General features: G+C 42.2%; 1 protein-coding gene across 1 annotated transcript in view; it reads right to left on the reverse strand.

Annotated features, from left to right (window-relative positions):
- LOC132997079 (uncharacterized) overlaps positions 1-20,484 on the reverse strand; it is a 40,364-nt gene extending 19,880 nt beyond the window's left edge. Inside the window, exons 1-8 of the mRNA XM_061067411.1 lie at positions 20,433-20,484; positions 19,384-19,485; positions 19,188-19,302; positions 15,075-15,389; positions 14,505-14,828; positions 13,950-14,051; positions 13,742-13,867; positions 13,275-13,312 (exon numbers count right to left, since the gene is read on the reverse strand). Of these exons, the coding sequence (XP_060923394.1) occupies positions 13,275-13,312; positions 13,742-13,867; positions 13,950-14,051; positions 14,505-14,828; positions 15,075-15,389; positions 19,188-19,251 (969 nt within the window). The 5' untranslated portion in view covers positions 19,252-19,302; positions 19,384-19,485; positions 20,433-20,484. The remainder of the gene's footprint in view (positions 1-13,274; positions 13,313-13,741; positions 13,868-13,949; positions 14,052-14,504; positions 14,829-15,074; positions 15,390-19,187; positions 19,303-19,383; positions 19,486-20,432) is intronic.
- Between the last annotated feature and the right edge of the window lie 236 nt (positions 20,485-20,720).

The raw sequence follows: 20,720 nt of genomic DNA on the forward strand, positions 1-20,720 counted from the left end.
ACTTTAGGAAGCTTTAGCTTTAGGAAGCTTTAACTTTAGGAAGCTTTGACTTTAGGAAGTTTTAACTTTAGGACACTTTAACTTTAGGAAGCTTTGACTTTAGGAAGCTTTAACTTTAGGAAGCTTTGACTTTAGGAAGCTTTAACTTTAGGAAGCTTTGACTTTAGGAAGCTTTAACTTTAGGAAGCTTTAGGAAGCTTTGACGTTAGGAAGCTTTAACTTTAGGAAGCTTTAACTTTAGGAAGCTTTAGCTTTAGGAAGCTTTAACTTTAGGAAGCTTTAACGTTAGGAAGCTTTAACTTTAGGACACTTTAATTTTAGGAAGCTTTGAATTTAGGAAGCTTTGACTTTAGGAAGCTTTAGCTTTAGGAAGCTTTAGCTTGAGGAAGCTTTAACTTTTGGAAGCTTTAACTTTAGGAAGCTTTAGCTTGAGGAAGCTTTAACTTTAGGAAGCTTTAACTTTAGGACACTTTAACTTTAGGAAGCTTTAACTTTAGGAAACTTTAACTTTAGGAAGCTTTAACTTTAGGAAGCTATAACGTTAGGAAGCTTTAACTTTAGGAAGCTTTAACTTTAGGAAGCTTTTGCTTTAGGAAGCTTTAACTTTAGGAAGCTTTAACTTTTGGAAGCTTTGACTTTAGGAAGCTTTAACTTTAGGAAGCTTTAACTTTAGGAAGCTTTAACTTTAGGAAGTTTTAACTTTAGGAAGCTTTAGCTTTAGGAAGCTTTAACTTTAGGAAGCTTTAACGTTACGAAGCTTTAACTTTAGGACACTTTAATTTTAGGAAGCTTTGACTTTAGGAAGCTTTAACTTTAGGAAGCTTTCACTTTAGGAAGCTTTAACTTTAGGAAGCTTTAATGTTAGGAAGCTTTAGCTTTAGGAAGCTTTAAGTTTAGGAAGCTTTAACTTTAGGAAGCTTTGACGTTCGCTCTAGTGGAAACTTACCATCAATGACAATGACTTTGAAGTCTCTGTGTGATTCTTCACCCACAGAACATCTGTAGCGTCCTGAGTCGGAGCTGATGAGCTGTGTGATGGTCACAAACAGATATCCTCCTTCTCCTTTATGTTGTGTGTCATACAAGATGCTGTATCTGCCGCTTCGTTCATCGTTACCACTTGTTTTGACGAGAACGTTCTTTGTCTCTCCACATTCTTCTCTGCAGAAGTATTTACTTCCTTTGGGGTTAGGGAAGAAACATTGAACAGTGACGTCTCCTCCACTTCTCTTATAGAGCTGTTTCACTTCAGAACTTCCGTACAGCTGAGCTGTTGAGAAGACAAACATCTGTAGTTAAAGGATCAACACGTAGGACTGACAGCAAGTGTTTCAAACAGGTACTGCAGCCCATATTCAGTTATCAGTCGTCCCCGTCTCTGCAGTTTGTCCAAACGGCTGCAGCACGAGACAAGAAGCAAGAAAAGAGACTCACCTCGGGGCCTCCAGGTCATTTCAACGTCCCTGCTTCAGAAAGAAGGACGACACAGTTTTATGTATTTCAGTTGAAACTCACCATCAGTGACGAGGATTTTAAATTCCCGATACAAAGAAGAATCACTGCCGATGCCAAAGTGGTACGTTCCAGAGTCAGACTTGCTGAGCTGTGTGAAGGTCACTGTCAGATCTCCTTCAGCTTCACCTGTTTTCTCATATTTTATGCTGTATCGGCCGCTGCTCGCATCATTTCCATCTGTTTCAATGAGAACATCTCCTGCTTCACATCGTCCCCGACAGAACTTCCTGCTTCCAGATGAACGGAAGTAGTACTTGACGGTGACAGTTCCTCCTTCATTAGCTGTGTAGGTGATGATCTCTGCGCTGACGTCATCTGAACAGTTACACAAATACAGTCAGTAGCTTATTATCATTAGTGTGATAATAACTGAACATCTACACAGAGTCTGAGGTTAAACACAGAGACTGAATGTTCGTGTTTTCATTCACATCTTTCATTTCTCCATCCTCTTTTATTCTCACTTCAGTTTCTCTGTGTTAGTAAAGATTTCATTTAAACTGTAAAAGTGAAAGTTAATTTAATTGAAACTGATTATTTGTGGGACGTCAGAGCTCAACACACTGACCGAGTAAAGAAGATGTAAATATGGTGGATATCTGTAGAACTCTTACTGAACACAGTCATTGGGACAAAATGGAATTATGTATTTATGTATTAATATTGATGCATTTAATTATTTTTACAATTAATATTTAATTTTTTTTCTTCATCATTATGATCATAATTATTATTTAATTTATGTCATTTTTCTAATTGTTACTATTTTAGATCTATGTTGTGTTTCTAGCATTAGTCCTGTCTCGTCATTCTGCTGTTACATTGAAACTGTTGAAGAAGAAGAAGAAGAAGAAGAAGGAAGCGTTATCACTGACTAGCATGATGACTCTTCACTGGCCTGCACACGGGAGAGGCGGACCAGCATATAGTACTCCAGTGTGTTTCTCTGTGGTAACAGCTCCTGATGCATTGATCACACGACCTCTCCCTGCTTCTGTCTGCACAGGCAGCAGAGCTCTCTGCTCTCAGTGAAGCTGAAGGGAGAACAGTGAATATCTAGCCTGGGTGCCAGACGAACTTAGCCCCGCCCACAACATTTGTTGTTCGGGAAGTTCGGTCTGGCATCGCTCCATTGGGGAGAAACTATGATCGAACAGAGGCTGTTCGATCCAATCAAATCGTCATGGCGGGCTTTATACGATGATTGACAGATGATCTACAGTGACGTAATCAACCACGTCACCAAAGAGCGCTGCCTGCCGCTGGAGAGCTGAGACACAGACATATATAGTGTTTATATCTATGAGCTGAGATGTGTCGATGCCATCGAGTCTGTTTCAGAGACATCGACAGCGCATTCATTTTGAAAGAGGAACAGAGGAGCGCGATCAAGGCATTGGCAGATCGAACAGATGTTTTTGCCGTCCTCCTACGGGATTCATAAAAAGTTTAATTTATCAGCTGGCCCCGATGCTGCAGCCACACAAGCAGTCATATAAATAAAAAGAGAGTGGGGGGGGGGGGGGCGCTACGCTCCTCAGCACATATGAGACAAAAGACACATGTTGGGACGCTGTTAATGTTGGAGCAACATTAACAACAACAGACCGGGCCGGTCCCGGTCACGAGGCTCTGAGCTCTTAATGCCGCCGGCGGCCGGGTCTCTCACGAGCAGCCCTGGTCTCCAGCTGCTTTCTGTGGGCTTTGCCTCCGGTGGATATACGAGCAGCATTTCCATTGATTTATTTAGAGAGTGAATAAACTCGTGAAACAGACAACTGACAACAACTATGCGTCGCTTGACATACGTCTCATACTACATTGCTCTGATTGGTTGTAGGTCTATCCAATTGAGCGAAGAGACATTTGGTTTCCTGGTTCTGTTGAAACACGCCCCATAACCACAGCCCAATGGAGGGGTCTCAGACTCATATTCTGACTAGAATAATGAGTATGACAACGTCAGGCTAGTGAATATCTACACTGACAGTAGATCATTCCTTACATCACCAGGCAAACCAACTCCTTACATCATGCTGTAGTGTCCCAGATGCTTGATGCTCCCTCCTCTCCAAACAGGCCTCAGTATATAAATGTCATGCTTTACATTACATTTCATTTAGCTGACGCTTTTATCCAAAGCGACTTACAATAAGTGCATTCAACCCTGTAATGGGAATTTCTGTATTTAGATATGTTTAATGAAATAACAGACAAGTATATAGGAATGACAAATGTGGTTTAGACTTTAAGTCAAAGGAGTTGCTCATAAACTTAGACGTGTCGCTAAGCACACAGCTGAAGGAGACGAGGCTTCAGAGGCTCTTAGGTGTGACCTGCAGAGACAGGAGATCTCTGAGAAAGATCTCCCACACCAGGGGTCACTCAAAGCGTCTGGAACAAGATGCATTGAGCAACTTGTTCAAACTTCAAAGAGAACGCCGGAGACCAAATGTCTGACCATCCTGTCAGGACATCCAGGGAGCTGATTGGACTACCATATTCTCCTGTGTGAGGAGGAGTTAAACCAGTTTAAATGTATGGATTTCCCTTTGTTCGCAGCCATTGCCTCATAACTATCACCCAGAACTCTGGGTCTCTGTGCTGAAGGTAAAAAACTGCAGGGAGGCAGAAGTCTGGCACTCTAAACCTCGAACACATTATAGAGGGCCTGACGCTCTGAGATCCAGGAGTGCTCACTGAGGTGATCCGAACGGACCAACCTGGACGGGCAGGCAATTTCTCTCTGGTAAGTATAGAAATTCAAAGCTGTGGTCAAAAGATAAACTCGATTTATTAGTTTAAAGAGATTCACTCATTTAGTGAGTTGCAGACGTGCATGCATGGCAAGGTTTTGGTGACCGGTGTAGGATCCAAGAAGCTTCAGGGTTTTGAACCCATGTAATTAGTGAACTGGGTTTACGTGTTATATCAAAGATTGGGCGCATGCTCATGATTATTGTAGCAGAAAAGTATAAAAATATATACCTGTGTGTGTCTTGCTTAAGAGAAAGGTGAAATGAAGTTTTCTCTGAGACAACCTGATTCATGCAAAGTTTTAGAAATGTATTCAGGAATTAAAACTAAGAAATTACAAGGGGTGATTACAACTGGCAACTTTATACTGAAGATTTGAAAACATGTAAGATTGATGAAAATAATCTGAGAATTACAGTTGAAAAGAAAAAAAAAAGTGAGAGAAGGAAGATCTCTTGGAATTCTCAGCACTGGAAACAAGGTGAGTATATTTTCAATTATATTTGGGGCATATTTGTAAGTTTGTAAGGCTAATAGCAAAAGAAAAAGAAACAAACTCAAATAAATCTTAAAACAAATTTAAAAATAGACGTTTTTTAAGAAGTAGGAAATAATTGGCTTTAGAAATAAATAAATCCTGTTTTGTTCTCGTTTTCATGTTTTTCTATGCAAGCCTCCCAATATCTAAACAGAATTCTTCAGCAGTGAAACAGATACTGTTCGGAGAACTTATCCATGATGGAAGATTTCAAAAGGATATCCACTGATAATGGTAACCCATTTGTAAGCACAGTTTTAAGGATTCTGGAGGATTATTCGTATCAACACAAAGCAACATCGTGCATAACATCCCGCCAGGGATGGGACAGTGGAGAGAGACGGAAGTAAAAAAAAAACATAACAAACACATTGAAAAACAAACTGGTAGATTTTGTGTAAAACTGTTCCCTGTACCCTTTGAAAATCCACAGGCAGACGAAGGAGAGTCTACCTAAATCCATGGAGAGAGGACTGAGTGACCTGAAACTAGGAGACTTGATTGTGCTGGAGGACGTGAGGATGAAAGACAAGAAGAAGACTTCCATGGAAACGAGTGCAAGCCAAGTGCCTCTCACGACACAGATGACAGTGAAGGTCGCAGAGGTCAACCTTGAGACGTGCAGGCCATCGCAGGAGGATTTCCAGAGCCAAGGGTGGATCTACAGGACGGAGAGTGCTTTGTGCCAATGGGTGAACCTTCAGTCTCCAAATGTTTGGTGTTGCAAGGAGAAGCAACACATTGAAGAGGGTCACTGCTGGCACAACCGCACCAACAGGAGAACAACAACACATGATGGGACGACTGAGAAGCAGTTCAAGGGAAAAAGATGTTTTCCCTGCTCACGAATGCTCTCATCATCTTCCTGCCACCAACATGTTAAATGTGCAACCTTGGCAGGAGGAACAAAAAATTCCTGAGCATAAAAGTCAGAACAAAATGAGAACTCATGTTTGACTTTCCTGGTGAACTGACAAAGCCTGGAGAATTTATGACGACAGCTGAGACCCAAGCTCATTTACAAGATTCTATTCATTGTGTGCAAGATAAGAGTTCCACAGTGTGAGTGTCTCCACAATCAAGGGTTTGGAGGGCTCGTCCCACGGGGGGGCACTGTGAGAACAAACACACAGATGAATTCGCTTTGGAGTTAGGAGATACGCATCTCCGAAGGGGGGCTGGGGTTTTCAACGTTCTCCCATTGTCAAGGACTTCAGGAATGGGACTTTTGCATCTACTGGATGGCTCTGAAACAAGATGTTCTTCAGCCGAAGGAGGTGTTCGACACACAATCAGGACGAAGTGTGGCACAAACACAGTGAACATTTTGACAATATGATGCATGTCGTTTCAAAAAATAAAATGATCTATTGTCCAGAGAAAGACACAAGGACACATATTCCTGAAGGATGGGAATTAATGGTCATGGCTTATTTTGAATAATTGTAAAATATGTTATTGAAGTTTCTTGAAAGTGATTATTTTCAATTGTGTAACGCTGTTGTATTGTTTTTGCGCTAAGACTAGTGTTACTTCCTTAATTAAGTCTATGATTGGACATTAAGTTCAATTTCTGAAATTCACATATCCTGGAATATTCCTAATCTAAATGATGAGATGTTATAAAGATGTTCATCCCATAAGGATCAAAAGGGAGGAATTGTAATGGGAATTTCTGTATTTAGATATGTTTAATGAAACAGATGACAAATATGTAGAAGAGTTTACTGACAAATGTGTTTCTATGTTCAAGACTGTAAAGGCTCCTTTATACTTGTCCGTTTTTTCGGATACCGACATATAAGACCGCCCTTTCCGCCGTGGAGCGCCCTCTCCGAGCGCCTCAGACAGCTTTTCGTGCACCTCTGATTTTTCTAACTGTCCGTGTTTATTTCGGAGACCCCACGGACAGCCCTTGGCTGTGATTGGTCCGCGAACGACATCATTTCCCCTAAACGTAATTTCCGGATTTCACATTTCCGGACCTCAAACTTCCTGCTTCACAATAAACACAAACACAACTACAATTCTACGATTAATGTGACGTGTGTGTTAAGCCAGCGGAGTTGTCCGGCTACCGGTGGCTCGTTAGAGCACTGACGGCATGTGTGCACGGTCCCATACGGTTATAACGAGCTTTCAAAACGGCGCTAGCGACCATGCTAACTGCGGTGGTAACAGTGCAAAAACCCGCCGTCACGACTTTAATTCCACTTCTATCATGACACTGTTTCTACAATACCGCCAGGTTAGAAGCAAACACTGGGTAGTAGTTAGTGTCGGGAGTCCCTGCTGACTGTGTGTGGAAGCTGGGGTTGAAGCTAGCTAAGAGGGGAGCTAGCTAGCTCCGTCTAGCTTCAAGCTACACGGAGCTTCAAGCTGTGGAATTAGCAACACAGTTCGGAAACAAGACCTGGGAACCGCTGCGCTAAGAAACGATCACATCAGCATTTTGACCCGCTGGGTGTCACTTTATTTTATTAAGTTGCCATCGTAGCTACACTGTGTGTAAGTGGGGAGTAAGTAAATAAACAGAGTGGACTTCTTCTGATAACTCGTGAGGTAGGCCTCTCCAAGCTTGTCTTCCGTTGCGCCACCTACTGTTCTGGCGGTGAATTGTTTTCAACACGGAGAAGTAAAAATGAAGAAGTGTCCGTCCGATCTGTCCGTTCGTCCGTCCGTGACGGATTCGTAGTAGCATAATGGAGCCTTAAGTCAAGAGTTTAGCTCAAGGTAACTCTATGCATATTGCTCCTGGAAGACTTCAGATTGTGGCTTCATCTATACATTGTAAACAAAAGGTTTCACAGCAGGGGCCAATCAAGTGTCTACAGCAGGAGGCTTCAAAGGTTCTTGGGTGTGACTGACCAGAGACGTGGAGTCTCAGAGGAAGATGTATTCACACCTAGAGTCTTTTAGAGAATCTGAGCACAACCACATGTCATTGTCTGGTAGACTTCAAAGCAGATCACTTGGACATTGATGGAGACCAAATGTCTGACCATCCTGTCAGGACATCCAGAGAGCTGATTGGAATACCATATTCTCCTGCCTGTGTGAGGAGGAGTTAAACCAGTATAAATGTATGAATCTCCCTTTGTTCACTGCCATTGCCTAACTATCACCGTGTTATGAGCTTTGAGCCACGACTGCAGTGTTTGAATGAACTCAGGTTAAAAACCAGTGGAGCTGCTGCACTAGCAGGTCGACCTGCCAGGAGGGAGTTACAGTAGTCTAGGTGTGAGATGACCAGGGCCTGGACCAGAACCTGGACCGCCTTCTGAGTGAGAAGGGGGCGTGTCCTCTGGATGTTGTACAGCATGAATCTACAGGAACGTGTTGTTACAGTAATGTTGGCAGTGAGGGAGAGTTGGCTGTCGAGTGTCACACCCAGGTTCCTATGATGTTCACACTTCTAATAATGACCTGGTGTTGGAGGCCTGAGCGGGTACAGCAGTGAAAGCAGCGTCTCACCAGCCACTTCCTGCCTCACACATTCTCTTACAGGTTACACCCAACCCCCCCCCCCCTTACAGCTCACTTACAGGAACTCCAACTCAGACCCACAGCAGTTGAGCGTGTACTGTGGAGGAAATGTGGCTTCACATACACAGATGGTTGTTAAAGACGCACTCCCTACCCCGGCCACCGGACCACTCCGTGACCTGAAGCCCGGTCACTGGGTGGTAGTGAAAGACCTTAGGAGGAGAAGACGACAGAGACGCTGGACAGGACCGCACCAGATCCTGCTAACAACACACAGCAGTAGAGGGCGCTGACAGGACGACGTGGATTCATACCAGTCACTGCAAGAGAGTTCCAGAACCTGAGACTCCACCCGCTGTACACACAGTGAATACAGCCAGGCCTGTGTGGCCTCAGGACAGTGGTTCCCAAACTTTTTACAGTCCCGTACCCCTTCAGACATTCAATCACCAGCTACGTACCACCCCCCGTGCACATATACAGCCTCTGACTCGTGCGTTAGACTCCTTGGTCTGTGTTTCAAGACGGGTCGGTCGGGTTGCCGACAGCGCCGCAGACCCCTGTTACCTGGTTAACGAGGGTCACTTCCTGCCTTGAGTGACGTGAAGCGGTTGAGGCGCACTGAAGGGGAGTCCCCACCGGTCGACAGTCCCCCGGCAAATATCAAATCTTCTCCCCAATTACCCCCTGAACCACTTCGCATACCCCTGGGGGTCTGCATACCCCAGTTTTGGAACCGATGCCTTAGGGGAACTGTACTTTTCCTCCTGTCCATAACTGTAATAGTTGTTTTCCTAATCATCTGGATATTGGGCCGGCTCCTCAGTCAGGTCCTTGTGACTCCTTACTTCCTGCTACAACCTTCTAGGATCCATTCAACATGAGGGGGACACAGGATTGTAAATCTACATCTTTTTAATTTAACTATTTGAGACAAAAGCAGATTATAGTGGAGGGAGACATTTTGAGATATGAAGAAAGGATCGGGCTGAATCTCATCGATCAGACAGAGAAGAGATTTTCCTCTGAGTGAGTTTGATAAATGATGAAGATACTCACACAGGAAGAAGCAGCAGATCAAAGTGTAGCAGACCTTCATGTCGAGGCTCTGATGGTTGAAGTGAATTCTGCTCTTTCTTCACTAATAAATCAGGAACTTGACACTTCTCTAATTAGCAGAGTCCCTCCCCCCCGACGCCACACACAGTATCAGCTCCATCACCATTCACCCACTTCCTGTTTACCTTCACCTCCATGACACACATCTTGATTACACCCAGTGAATTTCATTTACACTCGGCCAATGAGTTATCAGATATATAGTTGAACCTTGAAACATGTTCCCACGTCTCCACATGTGAGAGTTCAGGAGTTTTAAAGGATCCTGATGAGCTGTTGGACTAAGACACATGTTTTAAAGGTAAAGTCTCAGTAGGATTTCTTTCTATAAGGAGGATCTCACTGATTGGAGGATCCCACAGAGTTTTTAGGACATTGTACATTTTGAGTTGGTGAGGTTTAGAATCTGATTGTGCTGTAGATACATTTTGGAGTTATAGGGTCAGGTGTCATCTTTTCGGTTTAAGATCTGTTGGAGGCAGTGAAATGAAAAGTTTGTCAGATTCTCTGTGTTTAACCTGGATCACAACTTTATTCTGTTCGGAGCAGCATCTGGGTCCTAGAAGGTTGTAGCAGGAAGCAAGGAGTCAACGGATCCGGTCCTGTCTACATCCAGGACCTGGTCAAACGTTATGCCCCAGCCCGTTCACTCCGCTCTGCTTCGGCCAATCGGCTCGTTGCTCCTTCACTGCTAAACACTCATCACACTCACGACTGTTTGCTGTCCTGGCTCCTAAATGTTGGAATGAGCTCCACATCGACAAATCCGGACATCTGAAAGTTTACACATCTTCCGCCGCAAACTAAAAACATACCTCTTCTGAACATACCTTGAATAAAAAAAAGAAATTTAAACAAAAATTACTAACAATTTTTGAAACTAACAATTTAGTAGCACTTAAATGGTGCTTATAGCATTTTGTAGTTTTGCTTTATTTTTGAAGAAATTGTACTTTCTTGATTCTTGTTGTTCTTGGTTTGTTCCCTCGGGGTTGATGCACTTATTGTAAGTCACTTTGGATGAAAGCGTCAGCTAAATGAAATGAAATGTAATGAAATCTATGTGTGATGTCAGAGGAACTGTGAGAATATGGTTTATTACAGTACAACTTCCACAAGTTCAGATAAAGAGGACAAGTTAGTTACTCATTGAATAAACTATCAAACTAATTAATTTAACTTTAATTAGGATCAAAACCTAATTGGGCCAATGAGCTGCTCAAGAGTCAGGAACTCTGAAACCCTGCAGCAGGTGTGAGGCGCTGCAGCAGAGAACCAGCAGAGGGCAGAAGATCTCTGCTTCACTGGTGATGAGCTGGAGATGTTGCTCCACTTCAGTGAGTCTGCAGGAGCTCAGCACGTCACTGACACCAACTGGTGCAAACACAGGAAACTCAAACCACTGGATCGGCTGCTGGTTTCTCAGGGTCAGAAAACAAACTGAGCACAGGAACAAGCTCCTGGTCTGGATTCACACAACCTCATGCTTTGTGTGAACAGAAGAAACTAAAGTATTTATCTGTTACACACTGCCACCTACTGGGACAGTTACAACGTTTCAATAACCTGGCACTCCGTACTACATATCGTTTCAAAAACGATTTGAGTATATGATACCTTTTATACATTCTAAAGTAATATCTCTCTATTTATAGATGTTTTTATTTCATGTAGACGATCCTGATGATAGTTTCAGAGAAAAACAATAATCCACACTCACAATCACACCTTCAGTCCATCAAGCTACATGTGTTAGACTGTGGAAGGAGACTAGAGAACACACACACACACACACACACACACACACACACACACACACACAACAGTGTTTAGTCCCTGATTGTATTTCCACTGACCTGCAGTACCTATACTTGAATAAAGCAGAGAAACATAATTTTAACCAAGTTTTTGATGTTAATCCTGATGCTCCCAAAAAAAACAACACAACAATGAAATTAAACATAAATTATTTGTCTTCAACCTCTTTTAATTTTCTGTGATAATAAAACATTGTCAGCTTAAATAATATTAAGCTAAAATAAGACTTTTGTCTTCAGATTATCCTCAGCAGCTTCTGTCAACATGTTCGTTTATCCCAAATATGAGAAGAGCCGGTTTAATTCAACAAGTATTTATTAAGAAGCAATGAAAAGTTAACAGCATAGCTATGGGCGCTCATGCACAGCCTCGGCTAAGTCAGTAGCACGGGGAAGTCAATAGTCGCGCCGAAAAGTAAATATTCGTAACAGAAGTTATAATATGATTGGTCAAAATAATGAAGGGGTGTCACCGTAAATCAATGTGGTTCTCCCTTGTTGGTGCACAGGCGTAGAGCCACGCCTCCTGGCACTGGAACCAGGAAGTGACAAGGAGCCGCTCCCAGTCACGCTCCTCCTCTGATAGTTGCTGGACAAATCTCTTTTGTGTTTCATAAACAAGCCTTGACTCGGCTGACGCCTTGTGGGTCAGTGTTGTTGTTCATTGGAGTAAAGAATATTGTGTTACGTTTGTGTAAACATTTGCATCCTCCAATCAAAACAACTTTCTGTCTTCCCTCCAGAACCTGGAGCAGCTGCTTGAACTCTGTGTGATGTTGAATGAATCTAAGGGAGTTATGCTTTAATATAAAAGTTAAGTATGAAAAGAAGTTAAAGTACAGTGTATAGTGTGTCACAGATTTATCCCACAACAGGCAGCGGCTCTCATCAGACCTTTTATCAAGACAGGTGTGAGACTGACCAGCGATGTGACGCACACACATTCTAACTTCAAGATTAACACAAAGCAGCAATGGTTATTATAAATCATTTGTGTGAAGGCCTTATATCTGGCTCAAACTGCTCCTGCCCCCACCCTCCTGCTTCATTGTTTAGACTTTCAGTTCTAATGCCATCTTCACACACACACACAGACAAGCTAACATTTAAAATCCCAACACTTCCTGTCGACCAATGAGAGAGGAGACGCTGAAGTGACAGATCATCTACTGAAGGATGGAATATACGACATCATCCTCACCAGGGGGGGGGGGGCTGTTGGCAGAGCCTGTGGCCCTGTTGGTATAATCCCCCCCGATCGCAGGTGAGTCAACCTGAGCTGTCGTCAGCCTGGAAAAAGAAAACAGACAAAGTGTATTTGTGTGACTTTACTTTACTATTGTGTTATTACACTTAAAAACCACCTCCTCTGATGCTTTGACTCTAAATGATCAGAATTGACTAAATGAACATCAGCTGTTTGACAGAAGACTTCTTAGTAAAATGTTCACTGACGCAGGCTCAGAAACTTCTATTGACTTCCATTCTATTTAGGACCAGTGGAGTCGCCCTCTGCTGGTCAATCGAGAGAACACAGGTTTTGTACGTAGTCTCTGTCCGTCGTTATTCACAGTCTACGTTTCCTTCAGGCTGTTTCTGGATCACCTTCATGTTTAAATGACCTGGTTGAGATTTTAATGTTGTAATGCTTTTCCTTACATTGTCCTGAGAAGTAGCAGCAGTGACAAAGTTGTCGTCATCACCGGCTGTGACTGGTTGTGTTGTGCTGTACTTGACGTTAGAGTAATCTGGAGAGATTTCCACAGCAGCAGGAGGTCGGCCATCGTGTCCGATATCATTGTTCTCGGGGTCGGGCTGCAGGAGACCAAGAGTGATTTAAATAAAATCAACAAAACTAAACCATTTAAATATCAACATATTATAATCTGCTCCTCTTTGAGGGAATCTGAATCTGTTTCTTTAAGATCTCTCTTCTTTTAAATTTTTTGTAACTTTCTCTTCGGTTCAAATCTTTTCTGGATGTTGGTGGACAAAGTTTCGTCACCTCAGGGACGTTTGTGTTACTAACGACTGAAACTCACCTCAGGGACAGAAGCAGGATCCGTCTCCACCGGAGGTTCTGAAAACACAAGAGTAAATCAAACTGGGTCCTGAGTTCACATCTGGAGCTTCAGCAGCAGAAGGTGACAACACAGGTTCTTTGAGTCCAATCACAACCTTCTGTTCTATTATATCTATCTATCTATGTATCTTCTAGTATTTGTTATACTATTTGTCCTAGTATTTGTCCTAGTATTTGTTCTAGTATTTCCTTGTGTCTGACATGAACGTGTTTTGGACTTAACAAGTGTTTTCTTCTGTGTTTGATTCTTAGTAAGTTTTCCTTCTTGTCCTTATTTCTGCACGTAAACGTTGGAACTTGTGTTTCGTGTTTGCTGCTGAATCAGATTCTGGGTTTTTCATATTCACTGAAAACTGAAGATCCAGTTGTTGTGTGTGTGATCAACATGTGTGTACTTGTGTGTGTGTCTATTTCCTGTTGCCTCACCTCTGGGTCTGTTCGTCCTGTTTCTGCAGAACATCATTGCGGCCCCTGATAACAGGATCACCATGACGACCAGCGTCAGTCTCACAGTCAGAATCAAGTTCTTGGTCGAGAAGGACGTATCAGCTCCTGAGCATTAATACAGGACACATATTAAAATCTGTGTTTCAGCTTCAACAGGCACTGAGAGGACGCAGGTACATGTGTTTACCTGTGGTCTCAGGTGTCTGGTCCTCAGACTGGTCGGTGGTTTCAGGTGAAGCTGATGAACGTTTGAAACTGGAGCTGGAACTGGGAGATGTTGTTGTGGAGTCTGAGGGAAAAATACACAGATTCATAGAAATCCTGACGACAGACGACAGATGATCCTCAGAGAAACTACAAGTCACTTATTCACAAACTGGAAAACCTTTGTATTTAGATCTGGACATAATCTGTGAATTATTACCTGAAAAATCTAAAAACATAAAAACGTCCTATTTCACAATTTTAAAGAAAGATAAAGCAAATATCTTTGAACTGTCTAAGAATTTAATGAATTAAATGTAAATGTTAACAATGTGTTAGAGTATTAGAGCTTTAACTTTAGGAAGCTTTAACTTTAGGAAGCTTTAACTTTAGGAAGCTTTAACTTTAGGAAGCTTTAACTTTAGGAAGCTTTTACTTTAGGAAGCTTTAACTTTAGGAAGCTTTAACTTTAGGAAGCTTTAACTTTAGGAAGCTTTAACTTTAGGAAGCTTTGATGTTCGCTCCAGTGGAAACTCACCATCTGTGACGTTGACTTTGAAGTCTATGTGTGATTCTTCACCCACAGAACATCTGTAGCTTCCTGAGTCGGAGCTGATGAGCTGTGTGATGGTCACATAGAGATATCCTCCTTCTCCTTTATGTTGTGGTAAATACTTGATGCTGTATCTGCCGCTTCGTTCTTCGCCACCACTTGTTTTGACGAGAACGTTCTTTGTCTCTCCACATTCTTCTCTGCAGAAGTATTTACTTCCTTTGGGGTTAGTGAAGACACATCGAACAGTGACGTCTCCTCCACTTCTCTTATACAGCTGTTTTACTCCAGAGCTTCCATCCAGCCGAGCTGTTGAGAAGACAAACATCTGTAGTTAAAGGATCAACACGTAGGACTGACAGCAAGTGTTTCAAACAGGTACTGCAGCCCATATTCAGTTATCAGTCGTCTCCCGTCTCTGCAGTTTGTCCAAACGGCTGCAGCACGAGACAAGAAGCAAGAAAAGAGACTCACCTCGGGGCCTCCAGGTCATTTCAACGTCCCTGCTTCAGAAAGAAGGACGACACAGTTTTATGTATTTCAGTTGAAACTCACCATCAATGACGATGATCCCAAACTCCCGATACAAAGAATTATCACTGCCGAGGCCAAAGTGGTACCTTCCAGAGTCAGACTTGCTGACCTGTGTGAAGGTCACTGTCAGAACTCCTTTAGTGTAAGATCGTTTCGTATATTCGATGCTGTATCGGCCGTTACTCGCTTCATTTCCTTCTGTTTCAATGAGAACATCTCCTGCTTCACATCGTCCCCGACATAACTTCCTGCTTCCAGATGAACGGAAGGAATATTTGACGGTGAGGGTTCCTCCTTCATTAGCTGTGTAGTAGGTGATCCCTGCGCTGACGTCATCTGAACAGTTACACAAGAACAGTCAGTAGATTATTATCATTAGTGTGGTAATAACTGAACATCTACACAGAGTCTGAGGTTAAACACAGAGACTGAATGATCCTGTTTTCATTCACATCTTTCTTTTCTCCATCCTCTTTTATTCTCACTGCAGTTTCTCTGTGTTAGTAAAGATTTCATTTAAACTGTAAAAGTGAAAGTTCATTTAATTGAAACTGATTATTTATGGGACGTCAGAGTTCAACACACTGACCGACTAAAGAAGATGTAAATATGGTGGATATCTGTAGAACGCTTACTGAACACAGTCATTGGGACCAAATGGAATTATGTATTTATGTATTAATATTAATGCATTTAATTATTTTACAATTTGTATTTTATTAATCATTATGATCATAATTATTATTTTAGATTTTAGATTATTTTAGAAGAAGTAGAAGAAGAAGAAGAGTTATCTGTAATTTAGTATCATTCGTTAGCATGATGAATTTAACATGATGACTTTAGCGTGATGACTTTAGCATGATGACTTCAGCATGATGATATTAGCATGAGGACTTAAGTGGGACTTTAGCATGAGGATTTTTTCATGACCTGTGGCATTTATCTCAGCAAATCAGTGTCTCTGATTTAGTTGGAACAGAAGACGTCTCATCTGTCTGCTGCACGCTGGCTTCGTTATCATGCTGTTCTGTTGGAAATGTCTAACATCACTGTGAAAAGTCCTGAGTTGTTGTGGATCAGCGTCTCTAGCAACTCCAGTGTGTTTCTCTGTGGTAACAGCTCCTGATGCATTGATCACACGACCTCTCCCTGCTTCTGTCTGCACAGGCAGCAGAGCTCTCTGCTCTCAGTGAAGCTGAAGGGAGAACAGTGAATATCTACACTGACAGTAGATCATTCCTTACATCACCAGGCAAACCAACTCCTTACATCAAGCTGTAGTGTCCCAGATGCTTGATGCTCCCTCCTCTCCAAACAGGCCTCAGTATGTAAATGTGATGCTTTACATTACATTTCATTTAGCTGACGCTTTTATCCAACGCGTCTTACAATAAGTGCATTCAACCCCGAGGGTACAAACCAAGAACAACAAGAATCAAGAAAGTATGTTGTTGTGTGTTTAGCAGTGAGGGAGCAACGAGCTGATTGGCCGAAGCAGAGCGGAGTGAACGGACTGGGGTGTAACGTGTGACCAGGTCCTGGATGTAGACTGGACCGGATCCGTTCACAGCACGGTACCAGGTACTAATGTTTTGAAACGGATGGGGGCAGCCACTGGGAACCAGTGAAGGGAGCGGAGTGAACTCAGGTTAAAAACCAGTGGAGCTGCTGTTCCTATGATGCTCAGACTTCTATTAATGACCTGGTGTCACAGGGGAGGCCGGAGCGGGTGCAGCAGTGAAACCAGCGGCTCACCAACCACTTCCTGCCTCACACATTCTCTTACAGGTAGCACCCAACCCCCCCCCCCCCCACCCCACCCCCTCACAGCTCACTTACAGGAACTCCAACTCAGACCCACAGCGGTTGAGCGTGTACTGTGGAGGAAATGTGGCTTCACATACACAGATGGTTGTTAGAGACGCACTCCCTACCCCGGCCACCGGACCACTCCGTGACCTGAAGCCCGGTCACTGGGTGGTAGTGAAAGACCTTAGGAGGAGAAGACGACAGAGACGCTGGACAGGACCGCACCAGATCCTGCTAACAACACACAGCAGTAGAGGGCGCTGACAGGACGACGTGGATTCATACCAGTCACTGCAAGAGAGTTCCAGAACCTGAGACTCCACCCGCTGTACACACAGTGAATACAGCCAGGCCTGTGTGGCCTCAGGACAGTGGTTCCCAAACTTTTTACAGTCCCGTACCCCCGTACCATTATCAAATAATCTCCCCGCTTACCCCCTGAACCACTTCGCGTCCCCCTGGGGGTCCGCATACCCCAGTTTTGGAACCGATGCCTTAGGGGAACTGTACTTTTCCTCCTGTCCATAACTGTAATAGTTGTTTTCCTAATCGTCTGGATATTGGGCCGGCTCCTCAGTCAGGTCCTTGTGACTCCTTACTTCCTGCTACAACCTTCTAGGATCCATTCAACATGAGGCGGACACAGGATTGTAAATCTACATCTTTTAATTTAATTATCTGAGACAAAAGCAGATTATAGTGGAGGGAGACATTTTGAGATCTGAAATAATGATCGGGCTGAATCTCATCAATCAGACAGAGAAGAGATTTTCCTCTGAGTGAGTTTGATAAATGATGAAGATACTCACACAGGAAGAAGCAGCAGATCAAAGTGTAGCAGACCTTCATGTCGAGGCTCTGATGGTTGAAGCTAATTCTGCTCTTTCTTCACTGATAAATAAGGAATTTGTCACTTCTCTAATAGACAGAGTCCCTCCCCCCCGACACAGTATCAGCTCCATCACCATTCATTCACTTCCTGTTAACCTTCACCTCTTTTGACTTCAATCTGTTTTAATTTTCTTTCGTCTTTCTTTTTTTTTGAGACCATTGAACATACATGACATCGTTTCCTGTCTTATTTCTGTTTCTACTTCCTGTTAATGTTTAGTCACCTGTTTCCAAACATCCTGCATTCGACCACTTCAACAGCTGCCTGTCAATTTTTGTATCTTCTAGCTTGTGTCCTACTATTTTTCATCGTATTTTTTCTAGTATTTGTCCTAGTATCAGTTCTAGTATTCTAGCACGTAAACGTTGGAACTTGTGTTTCGTTTTTGCTGCTGAGTCAGACTCTGGGTTTTGATCTCGATGATTTTCATATTCACTGAAAACTGAAGATCCAGTTGTTATGTGTGTGATCGACATGTGTGTACTTTTCAGTGGTGGAAAGTAACAAAGTAGAAATACTTTGTTACTGTACTTAAGTAGATTTTTCACATATCTGTACTTTACTTGAGTATTTATTTTCCTGACGACTTTTAACTTTTACTTGTTACATTTGAGCACAAATATCTGTACTTTCTACTTCTTACATTCTCAAAACTGGCTCATTACATGCAGGAGCTAGGTTCAGCTCAGTCTTTAGTATTCTGTCTGAAATTTGGCAGCAAAACAAGACTGTGTCCAGTGATTTTTTTCTTCTCTGTACTAGCCCTGTGCAAGCTGTTAACAAAAGAGAAAGTATCTTATTTTGTGTGCCTAGTTTCCCTTTGCTGAGTTATCATAAGGGGCATTGTGTATCACTCTTGCTACTGCTTAGAGGTCCATGTTTAATGATATTTACAGAATGTTTTAGTGGTTATACTGTGGTTTATTAATGTTCTTGGGCAGACACAAGAGGCACTTGTTTATAGTTGATTCTTTGTTGTCTCTAGAATTCAGATGCACTGGTCCATTACTATTTGAACCTCAGCATCTAGAGTTCAAAATTGGTAAAATTATACATTATATACATTATATGCATATTGTTGTTATAATTTTTCAGTCAGTTGAGATAAATCTTTTGGAGAAGCATTTTGGGTTGTTTTGTGTCTGTATAGGCCTACTATAAAAAGCACTTAGCATTTTAAATTTTGGTACTTGTCCTTTTACTTTTGATACTTAAGTACATTTCAACACCAGATACTTTTGATACTTAAATTACTTTTAATATGAGCTACATTAAAACTTTTACTCAAGTCATTTTCTGAAGGGTGACTTTTACTTTTACCGAAGTCACGTTCAGGTAAGATATCTGTACTTTTACTCAAGTATGGCTTTCAAGTACTTTGTACACCACTGGTACTTGTGTGTGTGTGTGTGTAATTCCTGTTGCCTCACCTCTGGGTCTGTTAGTCCTGTTTCTGCAGAACCTCAGTGCGGCCCCTGATAACAGGACGACCATGACGACCAGCAGTCAGAATCAAGTTCTTGGTCGAGAAGGACGTATCAGCTCCTGAGCATTAATACAGGACACATATTAAATCTGTGTTTCAGCTTCAACCGGCACTGAGAGGACGCAGGTACATGTGTTTACCTGTGGTCTCAGGTGTCTGGTCCTCAGACTGGTCGGTGGTTTCAGGTGAAGCTGATGAACGTGTGAAACTGGAGCTGGAACTGGGAGATGTTGTTGTGGAGTCTGAGGGAAAAATACACAGATTCACAGAAATCCTGACGACAGACGACAGAAGATCCTCAGAGAAACTGCAAGTCACTTCTTCACAAACTGGAAAAAGTGGTCATATCCGTGAATTATTATCTGAAAAATCAATAATGAAGATCGTCCTATTTCACAATGTTAAAGAAAGATAAAGTAAATATCTTGGATCTGCCCCAAAATTCAATTCAATTAAATGTAAATGTAAATCTTCCCTGATAGTCCAGGCACCGTGTTCTGTCTCTTATGGCAAAGAAGAAAAATAAAACACTGGGTTCTTATGTAAAGTGTATCAAAACAGAAAGCAAAAGATAAACATTGTTCTAATAAGTGTTCATTTGAATTAAAATATATAATGAATATAGAAATTTACTCTATTATCCACAACACTTAGCAATGACTCTAAACAGTTGCAGGCCGTCTTTAGTTAATGGAGGAAAACACAAAGTGTTGTGCAGATGAAGCTGGTGCATGTCGCCTCATGTTGATAATTATAAATTAATAAATTATGCAAGTTATATGAGCTATGTAAAATCTTTTTACTTTGTTGCAATCATTTTACTTTATTGCTATATTATAGGCAACATCTTTGTGTAGCGCTGAGCGCTAAAACATGTGAAATATATTTGAAATAGGATTTCTGCCCCCTGCTGGCACTCAAAATGCAGCCCATGGTATATCTTAATAGTCTATATAGGCCTAATGCTTATAATAATCAGCTACGATCTATTTTTGTGACGGTGACATGAAATATCATGCTAAAATCGCCACTGCCTTCAAGTACCCCCAGGGGTACGCGTACCCCATTTGAGAACCACTGTGTTAGAGTGTTGGAGCTCTAACTTTAGGAAGCTTTAACTTTAGGAAGCTTTAACTTAAGGAAGCTTTTACTTTAGGAAGCTTTGACGTTCGCTCCAGTGGAAACTTACCATCTGTGACAATGACTTCGAAGTCTCTGTGTGATTCTTCACCCACAGAACATCTGTAGCTTCCTGAGTTGGAGCTGATGAGCTGTGTGATGCTAACATGCAGATATCCTCCTTCTCCTTCAGCTCTTCGTAAATACAAGATGCTGTATCTGCCGCTTCGTTCTTCGTAACCACTTGTTTTGATGAGAACGTTCTTTGTCTCTCCACATTCTTCTCTGCAGAAGTATTTACTTCCTCCAGGGTTAGTGAAGAAACATTCAACAGTGACGTCTCCTCCACTTCTCTTAT

Source organism: Limanda limanda, unplaced genomic scaffold (assembly GCF_963576545.1).
Source record: "Limanda limanda unplaced genomic scaffold, fLimLim1.1 SCAFFOLD_157, whole genome shotgun sequence".
NCBI classification, from domain to species: Eukaryota; Metazoa; Chordata; class Actinopteri; order Pleuronectiformes; family Pleuronectidae; genus Limanda; species Limanda limanda.